This window comes from Chanodichthys erythropterus, chromosome 6 (assembly GCF_024489055.1).
Source record: "Chanodichthys erythropterus isolate Z2021 chromosome 6, ASM2448905v1, whole genome shotgun sequence".
NCBI lineage: Eukaryota > Metazoa > Chordata > Actinopteri > Cypriniformes > Xenocyprididae > Chanodichthys > Chanodichthys erythropterus.
In genome coordinates this window covers 7,206,207-7,230,488 of record NC_090226.1, presented here as the reverse complement: position 1 = coordinate 7,230,488, position 24,282 = coordinate 7,206,207, and the positions used below count along the sequence as shown (strand labels likewise).

The following is a 24,282-nucleotide window of genomic DNA, read 5'->3' as shown; positions in this document are numbered from 1 at the left end:
TGATTTGAGTAACCACTATGCAGACATAAACATCCATAGTGCTGTATTTCCTCATGTCACGATATTCTTATAGGAGTCTACATATTTATTATTGCATGTATTTCAATTTTCCATGAATGAAACATCAAAGCACCCATACTACAGAACTACTGTAGTTCAAAACCAGGAGGAAAATGCACATAAAGTAACATCTCTCACCCCATTAAGGAGAGCAGGTTGTGGTGCTGGTTTCTGGAATTCTCCGTGAGGCTGGATCACATTAACCGTGTTCTCCAGCCTCAGAGAATCTTTCATGTGCCCATCTGCAGAATCTCCAAGCAAAAGACTAAAAAAAAAAAAAAAAAAAAAAAAAAATCATGAGGAAATATATTGCAAAAGTTTCAGTAAATGATTTTTTGCTGTATGAACAAGATGCCTTTGGAATGACAGGAAGGTGAGTAAATGATGTCCTCATTTTCATTTCTGGTTAAGCTAAATCCCTTTCTTGGATGCCCATTATGACTCTTTCTGATATAAGACGTTCAGTGGCAGGAATCACAAAGATACTGAGAAAACATGTCTGGTACAGTCAGTGAACGAAAATGTCATCGAAATCACTTGTCTAAGTAGGCTGGGAACTGCACTAGTGTAGCATTCCACTGTGAGGCAGTAGAGTGCTCGTTTTCAGTCCGCTCAATGCTTCAGATTCAGGCCAGTGGATCACAGTCATTCATCTGTGCTCTTGGGAAGCTGGAACAACGCTGCGCTTTACGCAGAGGAGCGACACGCTGCTATTACCAAAGTGACCTGCGTGGTTTCCCCTCTTTTGCCTTCAGTTTGAAAGGACTGCCATGTCAAAACAGAGAAAAAACAACAGTTTACTCTTCATCTGAACGCGCAAAAACAATATTAAAGGAATGAACCGCGTGCCGTTTGGACAGGTGCATCCCAGATCACCACCACCATCAGAAAATCTTTCTCACTGACTCACTGTGAAAATGGATTACCAGCCGCTGGATTTCATGCAAATTCTGTCTCCAAACAGACTGTGAAGGAGATCTCTCCGAACTCAACTGACCATGCACTGGGACATGCATCTGTTCTAACTATGGATAACTAACCTGCCTTTGCACCCAGACTTCTAAACATGAAACCCCTTTGGAATCCTCAGTTTGTAATGTTGATACTGAAGTGCGCAATGGTGTTGTTTCCTGGATTCCTGCAGGGCTTCACAGGTGAGTGAAGAAATCTGGTGGAACATCTTTTGTCTGTCCTTGAAGTTTGATTGAAGTATTTTCATACTTGAATATACATGAAGTGTTAAACATTATATAATGTTCTGTAAATTAGTTAAATTTATATGATATTGAAAGAAAATTAGGATAAACGGTTACCAAATATTGTTTCTGCATTTTGTTTGGAAGAAGGATCCATTAAAGTAACTTGACTTCTGACTTGATGCATTTATCATGTATTAAATGTTTATTTAAAGTTTAAGCTGTGTAATATTTCATATTTTTATAACATAATAACAAATCCATTTTTATACTGACACTTTTGATGTATTCTTATTTATAACATTCTAAAAAGAACTTTGCTTTTCTTGTCACATCTAACTATTGTTGCAGTGGTGCAATCTTTGCAGGAGAAATGACAGCTTCTGTGAAAGCACAACTGTGAGGTTCATTAAAGGCTCAGGTTGTCAAACATTGTTCTGTGACATGCCAGAACCTGACTGTAGTGTTTACAGAAGTTCAGTGTTCAAAAATGGTGCATTTCATTTCATCAACATGAAAGTTTCCCTGATTTGTTTGTGAATGTGCGTGTTTTCTCTTTTACACAGAGTCCAGATGTGTTGGTCGTGCTTGCAGCCCTCCTATGGGTAACTTGGCCAGTGGCAGGACCCTTTTCACGCTGACTAGCTGCTGCATTAATAGCTCTTCCTGCTTGGCAACCCAGCCACGCTGTCTAACAGAGCTTCATCCTCCTGCCCTCATGGCCGATGACCCATTTATTCATCCAGATACCTGGTGGGGCTCTGCGGCAGCCACTGGAGAAAAGGAAGAAATCCGTCTTGACTTGGAGACACGGTTCTGCATGAGTCACGTTGTGATGTTGTTCCGTTCTCCACGTCCTGCTGCTATGAGGTTGGAACGCTCACAGGACTTCGGCCAGACCTGGGAGACACTAAAGCTGTTTGCCAGGAACTGCACTGAGATGTTTGGGCTTCCTGATGATGTAAGTCAAGCAGGAGCTGTCTGCACTTCCAGATATTCCAGCGCAGTACCGTGCAGCCGAGGAGAGGTAAGGAAGGAAATAAGGTCTCCAAAGCGCCACAAAACATCTTTTTTTTTGTTTTTGGTATTTTTAAATGTTTTTAAATGTGAAGTATGTTATTTTTGCACTCAGTTTTGCAGGGATCAAAGTACAAATGCCTTAAAAATATTAAAAAAAAAATTTGGGTGACAATCTTTGCTAGTGTTATGGAAGAATAAGCTGATTTGAGACACGGAGGATGTGTTTTGGTAGTGCATTTTTAATGGAAAATTAACTGCTGTGCCAGGCTGAAAGTTGGTAAAAACAATTGTGAAAAGAGTTTAGAAAAAGTGACCCAAGTACTGAGAAATGCTATAGCGATTAAAACTCTAACAATATAAAAGTTATTCTTATGTTTACTTTATAAAAATCAGTAAAAAAATTCACAGCAAGAAGACACGTGTATCGTGACCCGAAGACAGATATTTTTATACACTAAAAGCCCTTTTACTTGCTAAAAAAGTATAAACTATCAATCAGATGTAGTAGATTGTGAACAGCAGCTTTTGTTAGTTAAATAGCTAATGTTGATAGTTAAACAGCATTTAAACCAAATATTCCCCCATGGTGAATTTAAATCTCAGTTGTGTCTTTTTAAATTTGACAGTGCATAATCATTTGTTTCTAATTCTTTTCTAGATCATATTCCGATCCATAGCATTGGGAAGTGGGATTGTCGATCCCTACAGTCCTGAGGCACTGTCCCGTCTGACAGTAACTAACTTACGAATACAGCTTTTAAAATCTCAACAGTGTCCCGTCTCGAAGGGGCAGCGGAGCATCCCGGAACAGTCAAACCTGCCCTTTTTACCCACAACTCACAGTAAAATGCTGGCTTCTCCCACACCCAGTTCTGATGCCCTGGATTCAACCCCATTTGCTGTGTACTCTCTTCTGGCTAAAGGGGCGTGTTTGTGTCATGGCCATGCTGAACATTGTCTTCCTGAAAATGAAGGGCAAGACAGCCTGCAACCCAGTAATATGGTAAGTCTATCCATTTTATTAGTGATTTTTGGGATGAACTGCATTGCAACACACTTGTAAATGACAGAATAAATGACAGAGTGAATGTGTTAAGGAACTTGCTTCCTCTTCTCTCCAGCTACCATTTTATGGTGTGGGCTTGAGGTGTGGGACCTACATGGGTTTGTCCACTGGTTCCATGTCAGCACCAATTGAATTAGATCCAGTATGGGCCCTAAAAGGGTTTGTCCATGGGTTCCATGTTAGCCCTATCTGAATTAGAACTGGTATGGTCTCTAGATGGGTTCGTCCATAAGTTTCAAGTCCACCCTATCTAAATTAGAACCAGTATGGGCCCTAAATGGGTTTGTCCATGGGGTCCATGTTGGCCCTAATTGAATTAGAACTAATATGGGCCCTAAATGTTTTTGTCCATGGGTTCCATATCAGCCCTTTCTGAATTAGATCCAGTATGGGCCCTAAATAGGTTCATCCATGGGTTCCATGTCAGCCCTATCTGAATTAGAATCAGTATGGGCCCTAAATAGGTTCATCCATGGGTTCCATGTCAGCCCTATCTGAATTAGAATCAGTATGGGCCCTAAATGGGTTTGTCCATGGGGTCCATGTTGGCCCTAATTGAATTAGAACTAATATGGGCCCTAAATGTTTTTGTCCATGGGTTCCATATCGGGCCTATCTGAATTACATCCAGTATGGGCCCTAAATAGGTTCATCCATGGGTTCCATGTCAGCCCTATCTGAATTAGAATCAGTATGGGCCCTAAATAGGTTCATCCATGGGTTCCATGTCGGCCCTATCTGAATTAGATCTAGTATGGGCCCTAAAAGGGTTCATCCATGGGTTCCATATTGGCCCTATCTGAATTAGAATCAGTATGGGCCCTAAATAGGTTCATCCATGGGTTCCATGTCGGCCCTATCTGAATTAGATCCATTATGGGCCCTAAATGGGTTCATCCATGGGTTCCATGTCAGCCCTATCTGAATTAGAATCAGTATGGGCCCTAAATAGGTTCATCCATGGGTTCCATGTTGGCCCTATCTGAATTAGATCTAGTATGGGCCCTAAAAGGGTTCATCCATGGGTTCCATGTTGGCCCTATCTGAATTAGATCCAGTATGGGCCCTAAATGGGTTCATCCATGGGTTCCATGTCGGCCCTGTCTGAATTAGAATCAGTATGGGCCCTAAATAGGTTCATCCATGGGTTCCATGTCGGCCCTATCTGAATTAGATCCATTATGGGCCCTAAATGGGTTCATCCATGAGTTCCATGTCAGCCCTATCTGAATTAGATCCAGTATGGGCCCTAAATAGGTTCGTCTATGGGTTCCATGTCAGCCCTATCTGAATTAGATCCAGTATGGGCCCTAAATAGGTTCGTCTATGGGTTCCATGTCAGCCCTATCTGAATTAGATCCAGTATGGGCTCTAAATGGGTTCATCCATGGGTTCCATGTCAGCCCTATCTGAATTAGATCCAGTATGGGCTCTAAATGGGTACGTCCATGGGTTCCATGTCAGCCCTATCTGAATTAGATCCAGTATGGGCTCTAAATGGGTTCATCCATGGGTTCCATGTCAGCCCTATCTGAATTGGAACCAGTTTGGGCCCTAAATGGGTTCGTCCATGGGTTCCATGTTGGCCCTATCTGAATTAGATCCAGTATGGGCCCTAAATGGGTTTGTCCATCAGTTCCATGTCAGCCCTATCTGAATTAGATCCAATATGGGCCTTAAATGGGTTCGTCCATGGGTTCCATGTGGGCCCTGTCTGAATTAGAATCAGTATGGGCCCTACTGTAAATAGGTTCATCCATCAGTTCCATGTCAGCCCTATCTGAATTAGAACCAGTATGGGCCCTAAATAGGTTCATCTGGAGCCTATGTAGGGCCCATATTTCAAGCCCATATCGTGCCTACATTGGCCCCACCATGAAATATTGGCTGAATGCATACTTGTGTGTATGTGCACTCACCCGGTAGTTAGGAGAATAGGAAGTGGCCTGTTAAATGTATTTTTATAAGGCTTTGTGGGGCTTGAATGGGCAGCAACTGAAAGTGAATCATTCCTCTGGAGCGCAGGTGTCTGGCAAGTGTGTGTGTACCCACCACACAGCGGGCGAGCACTGCGAGAGGTGTGCGCCGCTCTACAACGACCAACCCTGGAGAGCAGCCAATGGAAGCAGCGGGGAGAGCAACCCATGCCAGAGTAAGTGCGTTTACTGTACTGGTTGATTTAGCCTTAAATTCCTTTAATCCTTGAAAATGGAAAGGAAATTGTGATATGAAGGGTCTTTGCTATATTTTTCACTTTCTAATGCAGGAGGCATCCAATACATATCTTAGAACCACAATACCATGGGGGGTTGTTGTGTTAGTAATGTAAGCAATGATCCAGAACATCATAGAAACTGCATCACTCTGATAACCTTAGCACTATGCCCTCGCAACCACTAGTACCCTAGGAGTTTTGTAGCAAAAACTATTTTCTTCTGACAAAGTAAAAAAAAAAAAAAAAAAATTGCACATCATCATTTTATGATTTTAAAGATCTCCAGGTTCAATTATACCTTTAAAATAAACATAAACAAAATATATTTTGCTTAAAGAAAAAAAGCCTGTTTTAGAACCATTATGATTATTTTAAAATAATTTAAATGTATTAACTAATAAAGTAAATATAAATAAATAAGAAAAATGACTACATTGCAATATTAATAATCTAGTGAGAATCACTGTTAAGAATTATGAAAATTAAGTATCTTATTTTATTATGATTATTTAAATTAAAAATAAATAAATTAAATAAAAAAGCATTGTATTACAGCATTTTAAATAACTAAATATAAATGTCTATTTCAATATTGAGAATCAAGTGAGAATCGCTATTAACAATAATGGAAATTACAAAATAGTGAAATGGCTGGATGCATATCTAATTTTAAAATTGGATGTGTAAACTGGACTGTTGTTAAGATTATTTTTTGCTTAAATAAGTGCTTAAAAGGGATTTTAAAATGATTTTAATTTGATAATTTAAATTGTTTCTCAGGTCTTGGATGATTCTTTCATCCATAACGTCTCTTTTTCTTCCTCTAACTTTTTCTCTGTGCTCTCATTTTCTATTGCTCAAGAATGTGAATGTCACGGCCATGCAGAGAGTTGCCACTTCTCCCAGAGAGTTTGGCTGTCCACAGGTGGCAGTAGTGGGGGCGTCTGTGACAACTGCCAGCATAACACTGTGGGCCGCCGGTGCCAGCGCTGTCGCCCTGGATACCACCGCCACCCTGCCAGATCCCTCAACTCCCCGCATGCTTGCACACGTAAGACAGTTGAAAGAAGAGAAGGAACAAACAGAAAGGACAATGAGAGCTTAAAGGGTTCTGCACTCAAATAGTTGTTTTTAATTAAAATCAAAATTGACTTTATCTTATGAATGCACATTCCTGATGTATTGATGCATATTATTTGTAAGCAAAAAGGAGACATTTAGGTTGCGAATTGCAACCAACAGCTCAGTCCACCATTCACCCCTCCCTTTCGAAGCACACAGGCTGAATCCCAAATGGCACACTTCTACGCACTTTCGGTCTTGTGGACTTACGGTCTTTTGTGGGTGTCCATTAAAGGGATAGTTCACCCAAAAATTAAAATTTGATGTTTATCTGCTTACCCCCAGGGCATCCAAGATGTAGGTAACTTTGTTTCTTCAGTAGAACACAAATGATGATTCTTAAATCCAACTGTGGGAACTTCGTCTATAAGAGTCAATAAACATGCACAGACAAATCCAAATTAAACCCTGCGGCTCATGACAATACATTGATGTCCTAAGACACGAAACGATCGGTTTGTGTGAGAAACCTAATAGTATTTATATAATTTTTTACCTCTAATACACCACTATGTCCAACTACCTTGCGCACGGCATCCAGTGCGTGAGGTGTGTATGCGCTCTGGTGTAGTTTAAAGGATTAGTCCACTTTCAAATAGAATTTTCCTGATAATTTACTCACCCCCATGTCATTCAAGATGTCTTTCTTTCTTCAGTCGAAAAGAAATGAAGGTTTTTGATGAAAACATTCCAGGATTATTCTTCTTTATAGTGGACTTCAATAGTCTTCAAACGGTTGAAGGTCAAAATGACAGTTTCAGGGCTTTAAACGACACCAGACGAGGAATAAGGGTCTTATCTAGACAAACGATCAGTCATTTTCTAAAAAAATACAAATGTATATGCTTTATAAAAACAAAGGTTTGCCTTGCACGTGCTTCCGCTTTCCGTATTCTTCAAAAAGCTTACGCTGCTGTATGTTCTATGCCTTCCCTATTCTACTTACGGAAAAAACGAAACTGGTTTCTTCTTACTTCTAACAAAGAACAGTTTCTGCTTCTAATAAACCAGGTGACTACTACTATTACTACTACTACTACTTCTTCTTCTTGCGTATTCAATGTAGTGGCGAAACGCGCTCTGTAGAGCAATTTGTCCGTTTAGGGCTACTGTAGAAAATGCCAGCGCAAAATGGCAACTTAACATGTAGGCAGAGGCAGTGTATGTAGATAGAAATGGCTCATTCTAACCAAGGATAATGGTTCATTTGTAAGGTGTCTATACACCATTGAAAACATAGTTATGTATATTATATTGCATTTATGTGAGTAGATCCTCCTAAATATTACACACTGCACCTTTAACTACATTAGTTGAAGGTACACTATGTAACTTTTTTTGTTCAAAATTTACAACATTTATATAATGAGCCAGTGCATCATGAATCCATGTTCCAAGCCATGTTTTTGTCTTACGCCTGTTTCACACATAATCCGTCTGCAGTGCGTATGATTGCGTATTTTTTTACGCACCCATGTTAACGGATTAGAGCGTTCACGCTGCACGCGGTTGCAGTCCGTCATTGCGTTCCAGGAGCGGTGCGTCTGCAGCAGTGCAGCGATCGTTTACGTACCGAGTCTATTTTTGCTGTGCTGCAAGTGCAAAGATTGCAAGTTCAAACATTGGCCTGTGGAGGGCAGTATTACGCTTAGCAGTGTCTACACTGCTGGAATTCTAATAGAGGAGAAGAAGAGAGCTAGTTCAAGATGAGCATTTCTGGTTAAAACTTATACATTTTCAATTTTTTTCAGAAAATGAGTGATAGTTTCACTAGATATGACCCTTATATCTCATCTGGGATCGTGTTGAACAATTTGAAGCTGCAGTGAAACTAATTATGACCTTCAACTGTTTGGTGCCCATTGAAGTCCACTATAAGGAGAATAATCCTGGAATGCTTTCATCAAAAACTTTAATTTCTTTTCGACTTAAGAAGGAAAGTCATGGGAAATCTTGCATGACATGGGGGTGATTAAATTATCAGGAAAAGTTTATTTAAAAGTGGACTGATCCTTTAACCGCTAGAGCTCCAAAAGTTACATAGTGTACCTTTAATTAATAGGACCTTATTGTAAAATGATACCAACTTTTCACTTGATGATACAATAGGAAACAAAAAAAACAATTAACAATTCACGGAAAAACCACCTCAGCAATCACATATCTACACCCTAACAATCACCTATTAAACCTTAGCATAGTGATGACGTGTTTTGCTTGGTCAAGCACTCCTTATTTCCTCCATTAAAATGTAAAAAAAAAAAATATAAAATTGTATCAAAATGGTTGTCTTCGCAATCATTTACAGTCTTTCAATGCCTTCTAGTGGTAACTAATGTAACTCAAAAGCAGTAGGAAGAGCTAATGGACCAAAAGTTGACTAACATTCTTTTCTGTGGCAGGATGCTGGTGTGACCCAGTTGGTTCGGTGCCAGTATATTTTGGCGATGAGACGCCATGGTGCCATCCTAGAAGTGGACAGTGCCACTGTAAACCTGGTGTGGTGGGCACCACCTGTAGCCACTGTCTACCAGGGTACTGGGGCTTTGGAGAGGAGGGCTGCAAACCTTGTGTGTGCCCCTTGACCTGTGACCCCATAACAGGTCATTGCCTAGACAGGTCAGACTTATGCATAAACTAAATTGTAATTCTTTCTATTCTAAATTATAATAAGTACTTACTATTTGTGATTTTAAATTAAAACAAATTAAAACATCAAGCATTAGGAATCTCAAAACCACAAATACAAGTTGAATTTTAATTGCATACCTGCAGGGGATTTTCAAATACCATTGATTTTTGTTTGTCATATCATTTTCCTTTAACAGCAAAGGCAGTGTGAAGCTTTACAATGTACCAATTGGTGGGAAAATTCCTGAACTGTCCCACTTTAAACCTCAAGAGGACGAGAGGGCGTGGCCTAAAGAACTCGCCTTCTCTGCACTGTATTATACAGGTGAGCTGACTGCAGTAACAAAACATTCCACACTAACAGCAGCTGCTGTGAAACATGGGAAACCACAGCAGGAAATGCGACTTCAAGATGTGGCTTTTCAAAACTGTTTTTATGTGGTTCCTTCAAATGTAAGGCTGAAATGGTATGTATTGCAATATAAATGATATGTATTGCAATGATATGTATTGCAATATAAATGGGTGAAATCTAGAACATGTTCATATTTCATCCCAAAATCAAAATAAAACTTAAGGCAAACTTAATTTATCTTAAAACCTATTTTAGCACCATTACATTTTTTTTTTGCATTCTTTTCAAAAATATATTTACATTGTTTTCATGACAATATTCTTGTTACCATACTGCAATGTGTTTGTTTTTGAAAGAAGTTTCGTAAGCTCACCAAGCCTGCATCTATTTGATCAAAAAATGCTGTAAAAACAGTATAAAAAAATGAAATATTATTAAAATTTAAAATAACTGTTTTCTATTTTAATATATTTTGTGCTGCTTAATATTTTTGAGGATACATTTTTTACAGGATTCAATATAAAGTTCAAAAGAACAGCATTTATTTAAAAAAATCTTTTTTTAACATTATAAATATCTTTGCTGTCAATTTTTGATCAATTTAATGCAATTTCTTCCAAAACATTTATTTTAAACTTTTGAATAGTTTGATATAATGATATTATTTGACATTTAAATTATAAAGCATTAATACATCATGGTATTTGTTAATATCTATTGATTGTTTTTACTTTAATACATAAAAAAGCCTAAAACATTAATCAGAATCATTGTAGTAATGAGAATTTGGGGTAAAACAAAAAGTTTAATAATCATTAAAATGTGACTTAATTAAATCTTAATGAATCCTAAAATAGGCTTCCTAACATTTGCGGAAAATATAATTTCTTTGACCTGAGCGTGTTTCTGAGATGAAATTTGTGACATGTTAAATGTGAATTCTCTACAGGGAAGTGCAGCTGTAGAGAAAAGAAGCTGAAAAGTGTGGCTGATCTTTGCAAAATGAAACATGCATACGGTGAGGCTTTTTCATGATATTGAATAATTCGATTAATCAATTCTGATGGCATTTGCTGTCTAAACCGACATTTAAATCTAATGAGTGAACTGACTGTTTGTGGTGGCTGTAGTGATCAAAGCCAGTGTGCTGTCAGCTCATGATAAAGGCACACACGCTGTTGTCCTGGTGAAGGTGAGGAAGGTCTTCCGTTCTGGAAAACTGCCCCTCTCCCAGGGCACACACAGTCTGTACCCACTCTCTTGGACCAGCCGTGGCTGCACATGTCCCATCCTCAACCCAGGTACAGCACCCAATGTCTCGAGTATAAAAACTCACCCTTATCTGGGCCACAGCTTTGGGTCAGTCAAGTTTGCCATTAGACTTGTGACTGTTTTGTTTCCATCTGTAGGTGGGAATTATCTACTGGCAGGTCCTGAGGAAGTGGACTCAGGGAGGCTATTGGTCACCATGCAGAGTTTGGTAGTCCCTTGGACCCCCATCCTGGGCTTTCAGGTCACAGAAGCTCTACATCAGGGCTGCCTATGAGCACAACTTTACCCAGATGTACAGTAGCACAACACTATGGAAGCTTGTTTCTGCCAAGGAATAAAACAATAAAAAGGGTAATTGTGACTTTTTTCACAATTCTGAAATTTTTGTCTCGCAATTGTGAGTTTAAACTTTATAATTTTCGTAATTGATTCTTCCAATTGTTTTTTTCTGTTGCAAGTTTATTTCCCACAATTCAGACTTTATAATTCGCAATTGTGAGTTTATACAGTATCTTGCAATTCTGACTTTATAATTGCGAGTTTGTTTTGAAATTCTGATTTTATAACTCGCAATTGTGAGTTTATATTTCTCAATTTTGCGAAAAAAGTAAGAATTGTAAGATATAAACTTGCAGTTGTTTTTTCTCTCAATTGCGAGTTTATATCCTATGGAAGAGGATTAGGGCCAAGCAATAATAAAAAATTAAAGCCATCTCGAGATTAAAGTTGTTAAATTTCTAGAAAAAAGTCGAAATAAAATGTTGAGAATAAACTCATTAAATTACGAGAAAAATGTCATTAAATTTCGAGAAAAAAGTTGATAAAATGTTTATTCTCAACATTTTATCTCGAATTTTTTCTTGAAATTTAACGACATTTTTCTCATAATTTAACGAATTTGTTCTTGTAATTTAACAACTTTTTTCTTGTAATTTAATTACTTTATTCTCAACATTTTATCTCAATTTTTTTCTCGAAATTTGACGAGTTTATTCTCAACATTTTATCTCGACTTTTTTCTCAAAATTTGACGGGTTTATTCTCAACATTTTATCTAGACTTTTTTCTCGAAATTTAACAACTTTTTTCTCATAATTTAATGACTTTATTCTCAACATTTTATCTCGACTTTTTTCGCGAAATTTAACGAGTTTAATCTCGAGATGTTTTTTTTATTTTTTTATTACTGCTTGGCCCTAATCCTCTTCCGTAATATCCCACAATTCAGACTTTATAATTCACAATTGCGAATTTATGTTTCCTTGACTTTTTTTTCTCAGAATTACGAAATTATATCGCATTTGTGGGTTTATATTTCTCAATTTTGAGAAAAAAAGAATTGTGAGATATAAACTCGCAATTGCGCATTAAAGTCAAAACTGTGAGATAAAAAGTCACAATTACCTTTTTTATTTCCTGGTGGAAACAAGCTTCCATACATCTCTGCCCAAACTTGAAAGCCCTCACTTGAAATGATGCCATTGTACCAAAGCTGGCAGCTGGATCCTAAATGTACCATGACCACCAGATGCAACTGAAAAGGAACGTGGGTAATTACCAGAAGAAATATTCATGAAGAGGATGCATGGCACTGAATAGTCACTTAAAATAAAGATAATTGTCATAAGGATCAAGTTAGCCAAGGCTCTTCAAAAACAGCTGTTCATTTAGGAGGCTGTTGTCTTGTGGACAGTGAATCATAAATGCATAAACTCAGAACATGAATATGGCATTCATAAGCCCGATTGGACTGTTTCTGTACTTATTCCTCTGTAGTTATTATATTCATCAACAGACTCTCTAAAATAGTTTCTTGAATATATGGCAGGCAGGGCATTTTTGTGATTCATTCATTCACACTTTTGTATTTTATTTGCTTCTTTGCTTATAGCATTTCAGTTCAATTTCTGTTTTTTTTTTTGTCTTTTTTTTCACAATTGTAAATTGTAAAAATGTGTCAAAATTGAAAAACAAAAGTTATGGACTGATTCAAATTCTCCCATTGCTTATGCATGATTTGGACTCATTTTATTAAAACATTTTACAGAAACGGGTACATCACAGATGAAATGATCAGGTTTCTTGTTTAATCAAAACAAGAATAATCACATTAAGGCTTTGAATGACAAATCATTTCAATCTAAACACAGTCAGTCTTGGTGACAAAACCTACAGATTTATAAATGTCACTGGTAACACTTTACATTAAAGTCTTATTTGTTAACATTAATTACTACATTAACTTACATTAACAATGCTCAATATATTTTTACAGCATTTATTAACCTTTGTTAATGTTAGTTAATAAACATTCATGTTAGTTCACAGTACATTAATGTTCACAGACACTTTTTTAATAATGTAACGTTATTTGTAAATGTTGAGATTAGCCAAGATTAATAAATGCTGTATTGTTCATGCTAACTAATGTACTTAATGTTAAAGGGTTAGTTCACCCAAATATGAAAATTATTACTCACCCTCATAAGACCTTCGTTCATCTTTGGAACACAAGATATTTTAGTTGAAATCCGGTGGCTCCGTGAGGCCTGCATAGGGAGCAATGACACTTCCTCTGTCATGATCCATAAATGTACTAAAAACATATTTAAACCAGTTCATGTGAGTTCAGTGGTTCAATATTAATATTATAAAGCCACAAAAATATTTTTGGTGCGGCAAAAAAACAAAATAACGACTTGCTTAGTGATGACCGATTTCAAAACACTACTTCAGAAAGCATCGGAGCGTTATGAATCAGTATATCGAATCATGAATCGAATCGCGAGTCAAACCCGCCAAGCTGCTGAAATCACGTGACTTTGGCGCTCCGAACTGAAGATTCGACACACACAGATTCACAATGCTCCGATGCTTCCTGAAGCAGTGTTTTGAAATCGGCCATCACTAAGTCATTATTTTGTTTTTTTTGGCGCTCCAAAAATATTCTCGTCGCTTTATAATATTAATATTGAACCACTGACTGAACTCACATGAACTGATTTAAATATGTTTTTAGTACATTAATGGATCTTGAGAGAGGAATGTCATTGCTGGCTATGTTAGGCCTCACGGAGCCATCAAATTTCAACTAAAATATCTTTTTTAATTTGTGTTCCGAAGATTAACGAAGGTCTTACGGGTGTGCAACGACATGAGAGTGAGTAATAAATTACATTATTTTCATTTTTGGGTGAACTAACCCTTTAACAAATTAAATTTTATTGTAAAGTGTTACCGTGTTACTGATTGAATGTATCAATAAGCCACATGAGCTTAAAATATTTTAAGGTTTCAAAAAGGATCTGATATCAGCACAATTCTTTAACACTGTTTAATGTTAGCATGTGTTGGAAAGGGATCTAGAAACAGCCCTCGATGATAGATACTTCATTTAAACAAAGCCTACTACTTTCTGGAACAACAGATGTTTGCATGTTCTTACTAAACAGAAGATCTTCTCATTTATGATGTGTTGTTTTAACACCAAATCTGTATCATCGGTTGCCAGGTAAGGCGGCTGGTTTACTCACTCACGCGCCCTACTGTTTGTACTTAATATGCAACCTTGAGCTACACGCATTCAAACGCGTCAGCAGCAGAACATTTCTTCATCATAAAATTGTTTAATCATGTTCTACAACAAAAATCAGCACAGGAAATGTATATAGTCTCGTTATGTGAGTATTTCATCGCAAAAGTGCACAGTTGTCAAAGTACAACCGCCAAACGGCCTTTGATCTGTACACAAGTCAGACTAGCTTAGGTTGTGGAGCAAATAATAACCAGAAAATACAAAGCTGGATGATTCAAAGGGGCTCATTCTCACCATACAGATCCCCTAATTCATTATTTAAAGGTCCCTCAAGTGCACGTTAATATCATTTGAATATTCTAATCAAAAAACCTGAAGTTTAAGGGCTTCCCCCATCGCTGTGCATCATGCAGCCAGTTGGAGAGCATCATAGTTATCCAGTGAATTTTGATATGATCTCTGCATACACAAAAGTGTCTCTGCTGTGAGGTGTGGTGGAAATGAAGCCAGACGGACATTAGCTAGCTGCTGGGTTTTCTGTGGCTGCTGGTGCGGAATCAGGAGAGGATGAAGGGAGAGAGTCAGTGGAAGTAGATTCACTGGGTGAAGTATTAGCACCACCAGAGGGGGCGCTGTCATTGTCATCTTCCTGGGGGTAAAGCTCGGGGTATTTCTGCATACACTCCTGCATACTCCGAAAGTTTTCTACACAATCTGACCCCTTTACCTCCTCTTTGCTATAGTGGAAACAAGAAAAGGCTTCCTTGAACTGCTGTCCACAAGGGCCACTGGCCATACCGCCCAGACAAGGGCAGTTCCAGTTTATGTCACCATTAGGTAGAATAAGACCTGCAGGGTCAAATGAAATGAGTGTAAAATTAGTATTCTGGAGTTAAAATAAATCATACTTAGGCTAAACTATGCAAAATGATTTTGTACAGTTAATCAAGTTCAAAAACTTACCGTGATCCTCATACGGATCATTAGGGTCGTCTTCGATTAGCTCAGCGTTACTGGGCGCTTCATGATCCTCTTTGGTGACAAATATGATGCGATCTTTACCTTTTGTTAATGAGAAGAGAATGAAGTTACACACAATGAAAAAAATCATAACAATATTTTATATTTCAAAACATACTGTTAAAAACAAGTCTCTGTGATAATAAAAATAAATATATATATATATACACACAGTGCACAGTATAAATGAGTACACCCCATCTGAACAAATACAAAAGATGCATTTTCTTTATGATCACTTATACAATTCAAGGAAAAATGGCAAAACTAAAATGTATTAAACATATACATAATAAAAACTGAGAAATATATGTCATTAAAATGTCATATGTCATATATGCCAAAAAAATAAGTAAATTAGCCAATTTTGTTTAAGGATTGCAGAAATGAGTACACCCTAGATTTAATTCAACAAATGTATAATATTCTAGTACTTAGTACGCCCTCCATCATTTTGAATATACTGCTCTGACCCTTCTTGGCACGGAGTGTACAAGTTCATGACAAATTGTCACATCTGTCCTGTTTTACTCCTGGATGATGAGCTCCTTAAATGCCCTGATCTTTAATGGGGAGTGTTGCTCAACTCATCTCTACAGAATCCCCTACAGGCACTCAAGAGTGTTAAGACTGAGTGCAATACATGTCCACAGAAGGTTTTTTACCTTGGGAGAATGCATATCCTCATTGTCATGTTGACAAAATGGCCAACAATACAGGGAATGAGGAAAGGGTAACATCTTGTTTCAAGTTTGTGTATTAAATTACACAGTGGTGTGGGAATTCATGACAGCATTGATAAAGCACAACTCCCTCACACCTTCAGCAGTCATTCATCCCTATATAAGAGCTTTACTACCACTGAACTTTACTGTGGGAACCAGGCACTTCTCACTGTATTCCTCCTCTAGCAACACCATAACATTTTGGATGCTGTTAGATCCAAAATGTTTGTTTTGGTTTCATGAGACGTGTAGGTGGCACAAAGACTTAAATTTAACCAACTATGATAACTTCGTTAGATGGTAAATCAATACAAAACATGGTTTTGGTGAGCGCTTTGTAATATGTATTCACATTAGATTTTAAAGCAACACAATTCGTTTGCAATAAGACAAACCAGATTCAAATTGCCCGGCAAATTCGTAAAGCAAAGAAAAATCATTTCTAGCTGATCAACATTATGAAAACTGGTAAAACCTTTAGGAACTTCAAAAGATAAAACAGCAAAATTCCTAATATTACTTCCAATATTTCCAAATTATGTTCATTTTCATAGAGCGGGCCAATATCGTGACGATTATTTAAAATCAATCGAGAGAAGCAGATATCGTTATCGTGAAAAAATACGATTAATCGTGCAGCCCTAATTTAATTTAATTTGACTTGACATTTGATATTCAACAGTATCCTTGACATTTATTCAACAGTGCTTTTGATCTGCCTGCATTGACACTATTCTTTAAAAGGAAAAATTATATACCAATTATCAATGTAAAGCTGCTTTGACACAATCTGCATTGTAAGAAGCACTATATAAATAAAGGTGACTTGACTTGACATGAGACCAGAGTATTGATTCCCAGAATCTATATTTTGTTAATATGGGCTTTGGAAATGGCTAACTGACTTTATTTTGCTTTGGCTACAGTAGGTAGTTCCAGTGAGAACAACAACCATGCATGTAATTTCTGCAGGTTGCATCTTACTCTGAGATAAACAGTCACTCTTTTCATAGCTTGTGCTGGCTCCGAGACACTCGCTTGGTATTTCTCCTGGTCTTTGTCTAGCAAAAAAAATCCCTCATCACTAAATGAAAGCTTAAAATGAAGGCCTGAATATTTCAGGGGCCTTGTCACAAGTCCATTGTTTTTGAATTTCTGTGTTACTTTTGCTATATTTTCACACTTAAAACAATGATTTGGTAATCCTCTTGTACCGCTGTCTTCTTTTGTGCTAAGAAATAAGTCTCCTGACAGTTCTCTCCCAAATGCTTCCATTGTTGTCTGAGAATGATTCAGTGGGCTATATAACACTTTTAATTGTCAAGAAATTACTTCTCTTTAAATGTTTTGGTTCAACATACTTACCTGTTGATCAAACATTGCCTTAAACTTACACCAACTTATTTTGTTTTATTTAGTAACTTTTAGGAGGGTGTACTCATTTTTGCAACACAACATTTTATCACCTTGATAAGAAAATCTTATTTTCCTGAATAATTTTGACATGCTTCTTTGGTCATTGATTAAGCAGACTTGCTGGAACATTATATCTATAAAGAACCCTAACATGTCTTCTAAGTAATTGAGTAATTGCTGACTTTCAGAAGTTTCTGTATATATATACACAGACACACACACATACATATTTAATAGTATATAAATATATAAAACAACTAAAAATTATAAAAGCACGACAACTAAAATTAAATGAATAAAAGTGAAAATATAAAATATAATATAAATATTAAAGCTAGGTTATATAACGTTGTATAGTGTATACACACACACACTAAAATAACACTGCACTGTACTGTACTAAATTTTCAGGGCAAACATGTTGTGTTTTAGTTCACATTATCTAAAAATATTTATATCACTCAGACTATGTTCATAATGTAAAAAATTAACCTAAATAATTTGTCGGACTTTAGGTTATGAACTCTCCAGGTTATGACCTTGCAGGCGCCTGCTATCTGCAGGGTGACACAACATGAAGTCATTCAGACATCACAGCCATCAAAATCGGTCAGATCTTGGACTCACTGAAAACATATTTCGTTACACTATAGATGTGTGTTTTATTGAGCTCATCATGGTTAAGAAGAATGAGGAATGTTCATCTATTATATGTCCATCATCTATAAACAAGCAATTCAGTAATTCTTCACCAAACTCACTACACACATGCAATATAAGATCATTTAACACGAGTCATTTGAAAACATCTGAAAGATAATTTGCAGTTGATAAATATTTAATAACTCATTGATATTATCAAGCATGGCTGGTAAGAGAGTGACTTTTACTGGCATGAGCACTAGCCGCACAGCTAAACGACAGTAAAAGATGGGTTTAAAGTGTGTTTAAACAGTCCGATTTAGTTGAGTCATACCTTCCTGCTTGCAGTACGACATGCCTGCTGACAGATCTGTCTGATCGCCGTTTATCCGATCAATGAAACTCAAACACCGGTACAATGATCAATCCTCACGCCTGTTACATCAACTCCAGCATGGACGCAGGCAGCTACACTCACCACGTGACGTCACAGCCGGCTTACATCAAAATAAAAGTCATCATGCCATTTCAAAATAAAAGTAAAGGAAATAACGCTTACTTTGACAAGACAGTAAATTAAGCTACTTTTCAAATGATTTATATGTACAGATTATATTGTTTTATCCTTGTCCAAGACCCTGACTTAAATCTTAAACTACGAAAATCCATAATAAAATAATTACTTGATAATTCACGCAAAGAGTGAACACAAACTGCTGTTTACTTTATTAAATTAATTAATTATGTTTTAAAATTACGACTCAGTTCTGTTGTTCCATCACCTTCACAATTTAACCATTTTTTTCAGATGTTTGGGTATTTGTTGGGTACCAAGGGGACAACATTGTCAATGAAGAGCATGCCTGAAACATTCTATATGAAGAAGACAAAGGAAAAGCAAGGTAAATATCTCTTGTCAAATGGATATTTTTATTGTGGGTCATTTTCAATTAAACTTTATTGGTTAAATTAAGAAAATATTGTGTGTATTCAGCATACTCTGCTGGCTATATTGCCCTTAAAGGATTAGTCCACTTTCAAATAAACTTTTCCTGATAATTTACTCACCCCCATGTCATTCAAGAATTTCATGTTTTTCTTTCTTTAGTCGAAAAGAAATTAAGGTTTTTGATGAAAACATTCCAGGATTATTCTCCTTAGAGTGGACTTCAATGGTCTCCAAACGGTTGAAGGTCAAAATGACAGTTTCAGTGCAGCTTCAAAGGGCTTTAAACGACACCAGACGAGGAATAAGGGTCTTATCTAGAGAAACGATCGGTCATTTTCTGAAAAAATACAACTATATATGCCCTATTCTTTATTGAAGTTACAGAAAGAACGCGGTGCAAGTTCAGTATTTTTCCGTAAGTAGAATAGGAAAGGCGTAGGACATGCAGCGTAAGCTTTTTGAAGAATATGGAAGCAGAAGCACTTACAAAGGCGATTGTTTGTTTATACAAAGCATATACATTTGTATTTTTTCAGAAAATGAGCAATGGTTTCTCTAGATAAGACCCTTATTCCTTGTCTGGTGTCATTTAAAGCCATTTGAAGCTGCACTGAAACTGTAATTTTGACCTTCAACTGTTTGGAGGCCATTGAAGTCCACTATAAGGAGAATAATCCTGGAATGTTTTCATCAAAAACCTTCATTTCTTTTCAACTGATGAAAGAAAGAAAGACATCTTGGATGACATGGGGGTGAGTAAATTATCAGGAAATTTTATTTGAAAGTGAACTAATCCTATAAAGTGAATAATAATCCATAAAATAGTAATTAATAATGCACTTCTCTGCTGTCTTTGTGTGCCGGCTGCCCGGTCTCTTACCTTGAGAATCAGTCTCGGGAGACTGAACAGTAGCAGTTATTTTACTGTCATGCCCTCAGACTTCACTGACAGCTTGTCAGGAAACAGCGTGCAGCAGCCTGTGTTTTCCTAATTAACGTTAGAGGTGAACTAGAGCCCTGTGTTTTTCTGATGACAGCCTTTTACCCGCACACCTCATTACAGAGGACAGGGATGAGTGCTCGTGAATTAGAACTGAGGAAAACAAACAACACTTTTATTTGGTAGGCTATGTGATATATTACGGATTTTATACTTACTTTTATGAACGTTTCAGTGGCTGATATACATAATAAACCATAAAGGGTTTGAAATTGTAGCCTATTATCAATTCTTAACTGACTTTTGATGGCTTTTTTTGGGCAATTTAATAGCTTTTTAAAGTCACCATAAAAACTGCTTAGTCTTTTCTTCTCTATATAACATTATCCGAGTCAAACGGCTTCTCGCACAAGAAAAAATGTAGGGCGGGTCTTTATTTTTGTAAACCGGCAATTGATTGGATGGTTGTGGTCTCATATGAGTGACAGATTTGTGCCGCCTTCACACCAGTAAACACATCATCAGAGAAGAAAAGAAATGCTGCTGTAAGAGGGAGGGAAGTTAATTATTTTGAGAAAAGATTACGAGGGCACATGAGTTAAAAAAATTGTATGATGTGCACAGATAAATCATTTATAATAAATACTTAAATATTCCATATAAAAAAAAAAAACTCAATTTCATGGCTACTTTAAAATATGTATACAGAACAAACAGTTTCAGAAAGAAGTAGGTATTTTGGTATAATGTACCACTGGGTGGCAGCATCTCTTGCTTAGCACTGTATACCAGCTTAGTGACAGTGTTTTCTTTAGTGGTAGCAGAGAAACAGATTAAACAAATGATAAAAAGCATATCGGAAACACCGTCCATCTACTTTCTGTTCCTTTTCACTTGCCTCTACATCCTGTTTGCTCTTTGCCCTGTCTCTTTGCTTTTTATCTACAATGTCTTTTGAAGTTTGCCCTCTGGTGGCAGCTGTCAGTATTATTAGGGTTGTGTGTACGTGACCTTCAGTCACTTTTTTGTGTAGAGCTGGTATCTGCTCATCTAGTTTTGGCAGGGGGAGATGCTATATTGAATCTGCACGTGGGAGGAAATGATGTCACACCTATCACCTTCACAGGCTGTCTTATCATTGAGTGCTGCTGGTGGATGTGGTGTGACGCAAATTCTGCTAACCTTGAAAAATGTTCATGTCAGGGCACTGACTGTATCTTTTAACCTATGAGATAGAGATCTGCATGAAGGAATAGTTCACACCTAAAATTATAATATCATTTGAAACGATCAATTAAAAAAACTATATATATATATATATATATATATATATATATATATATATATATATATATATATATATATATATATATATATATATAGTTTTTTTTATATATATATATATATATGTGTGCACACTCACATGTATATAATTATGTCTGTATATATGGTCACACTGTATGCTATTATGGAAAAGACCATCATAAAATTCTTCAGAACGTCTAATTTTGTGTTGCATAAAAATTTTAAAACACACGGGTTTGGAGCGACATCATAAGTTTTCATTTTCATTTTTGGATGAACTTTTCCTTTAAAACTTTTTTTCTGAGTCTGTGTGGTCGGCTTAGCTGTAATTGAGAACTGTCTGGTCAAATAAAGCTTTTAGGATATGATGAATATGAAAGATAATTATAGCGTTCTAATGCTAGAAATCCCTTGCTTTCGTTTACAAAACAGTTATATTGTGAGTGTAAAATAAATAGAGCGTTCTTGAATTTATTGAAGCTGTGTAGGCAGTCTTTTACTTCCTCGGTGCAGTCTTGCTTGTTGACTGGCTATCAGAAAGCTTATATAATTGCTTCAGTCTGGGCAGAGCATGTCGTATTTACTCGCGTTGGAATCGCTGAACAAACTACCTCTTTTTGTTATTTGCTATGTGTGGGTGCAGGCTGTATATAGCTATAAAGCTGTTAATTCTTAAAAACCTTCAGATCATGTTATATTAAATTCAATCTAAAGCAGGTGGTTAAGATGAAGGCAGATTTTCACAGATTGGTGGGTGGCTGCCTGGCAATCTCACACTTTGCCTTTCTTCATACAGCCTGAATCAGACGTTGCCTCATGCACTCTCTGTTCTATTCTTCATGATCTGTCCACATTGTTTGTCATCCAGACCCTGACGGGCAAAGAACCAGTGTAAACCAGGCCAATGTGGATAAACAATTGTTTTTGTCACAAGAGAAAAAAAATTCCTACTGTTTTTGCATTGAGAAAAATAGTGCATGTTGGATGGATGCTCTGTTGTTTTGGGGAAATTAAAGGGTTAGTTCACCCAAAAATGAAAATTCTGTCATTAATTACTCACCCTCATGTCATTCCACACCTGTAAGACCTTCGTTCATCTTTGGAACACAAATTAAGATATTTTTGATAAAATCCAATGGCTCAATGAGGCCTGCATTGCCAGAAAGCTACTAAAAGCATATTTAAAACAGTTTATGTGACTACAGTGGTTCAACCTTAATGTTATGAAGCGACAAGAATACTTTCTGTGTGCCAAAAAAACTAAATAACGACTTTATTCAACAATATCTAGTGGGCGATTTCAAAACACTGCTTCATGAAGCTTCGAAGCTTTACAAATCTTTTGTTTTGAATTAGTTGTTCGGAGCGTGTATCAAACTGCCAAAGTCACGCCATTGAAATTCCGAAACACTTATGACATAACAAAGCCTCTTTTACGGAAATCACGTGACTTTGGCAGTTTGATACACGCTCCGAACCACTGATTTGAAACAAAAGATTCGTAAAGCTTTGAAGCTGTTTCTTAATAAAACTCTTCAGTGAACACTTCTTAAAATAACTATTTTTTTCTTAGTGTAAAAACATTTTCATAATCTAAAGAAATTTTTCCACTATAAAGAACCTTTTGTGCAATAGAATGTTTTCATGGATGTTAAATGTTCTTCATGGAACCATAATCACCAATAAAGAATCTTAATTTTTAAAGTTGTACTTCAGTATTTCAATACTTAAACACAGTAAATGACCCAGTCTGAAAATGACTTTTATACTCTATAGAGGTTGATTTCTGTGGGGCCTTTATTTTTATTCTCTTGCCCAATCCTCAACCTTTACATGAAAAATGAAATTGTTTGGTCTTACCATCAGAGTCTGGGCTTGGAAGGTTATCAATTTTCTTGACCTTTTCTCTATTTTAACCCAATCCAGGCCTCCATTCGTTCTATTCTCAGAGTACTGTAGTTTCAGTACACTGTAAAAAATTATGTTTATGATTTATTATCTTAATAATTAATGTGGTTCAGATAACAATATTTTGAGTTTGTGTTGATTAAACCAATCGCCTTCATTGTATTAACTCAAATTTTTAATTTCAATAAACTCAAAATTTTAAGGCAACCATGCAGGTAACCAACAATTCTTTTTTACAGTGTAGTAGCAGTTTTTATGCTTTCAGAGGCTGTTGAGAAATTTATTAAAAATGAACCTGAAACGAATAACTCAGGGAATCAATGCTCCCCATGACCTGTATTTAATTCTCCCTAGTCTTGAATCAGCATGGGGTCAGCTAATATTTTATAGATTATACCCGAGTCCTAGCGCCTGTGGCATTCCGTGTTCTTTTCTTCAGTCTGCACCAATAGTCTGATGAAAGTCTGAAAGAGAGAATGTTCTATATATTCATAAAAGCAGCTTGCTGTGACAAATCCAAAAGATATCCAGGTGGCCGGCATAAATACTAGCAGAGACTTCAAGCCATTATCCAGAGTTATTGATTGTGGTTTTGTGGCTTTACAACAACTGCCTGTGTATTTATGATGAATGGTTAAAACATTTCTCCACAACAGCCTATTTGAGAGTAAAATGTAATAGTAGTAAATAACATGCTTTAAGGCTGTACTTTTGACATGATAAATGCAAGAACATATAATTATTAGTCTGTCGTGTGACATTTTATCTATAGCGCACCGTTTATTCTGTCACATACCTATTATATAATCCATTGAGTCCTCTTTCTGCCTTCAAGCATCATCATTTTCTCTGTGCTAAAACTGCATCTGGCATCTTTGACAGGAAGACGTTTCTGTCATAACCTG

General features: G+C 36.7%; 2 protein-coding genes across 2 annotated transcripts; one reads left to right on the top strand and one right to left on the bottom strand.

The window, feature by feature from the left end:
- Positions 1-1,126: 1,126 nt before the first annotated feature.
- Positions 1,127-11,211, top strand: si:dkey-202e22.2 (netrin-4). The gene is made up of 10 exons (XM_067387181.1): positions 1,127-1,214; positions 1,823-2,283; positions 2,935-3,279; positions 5,368-5,494; positions 6,420-6,608; positions 9,082-9,298; positions 9,508-9,635; positions 10,615-10,683; positions 10,796-10,966; positions 11,075-11,211. The coding sequence occupies exons 1-10, from the start codon at positions 1,127-1,129 to the stop codon at positions 11,209-11,211; spliced, it is 1,932 nt and encodes a 643-aa protein (XP_067243282.1).
- Positions 11,212-13,968: 2,757 nt separating this feature from the next.
- Positions 13,969-18,742, bottom strand: chchd4a (coiled-coil-helix-coiled-coil-helix domain containing 4a). Its single transcript, XM_067387180.1, has 3 exons — positions 18,610-18,742; positions 15,436-15,534; positions 13,969-15,321 (listed from the first exon to the last, which is right to left on the bottom strand). The coding sequence occupies exons 1-3, from the start codon at positions 18,629-18,631 to the stop codon at positions 14,990-14,992; spliced, it is 453 nt and encodes a 150-aa protein (XP_067243281.1). The 5' UTR covers positions 18,632-18,742; the 3' UTR covers positions 13,969-14,989.
- Positions 18,743-24,282: the final 5,540 nt, after the last annotated feature.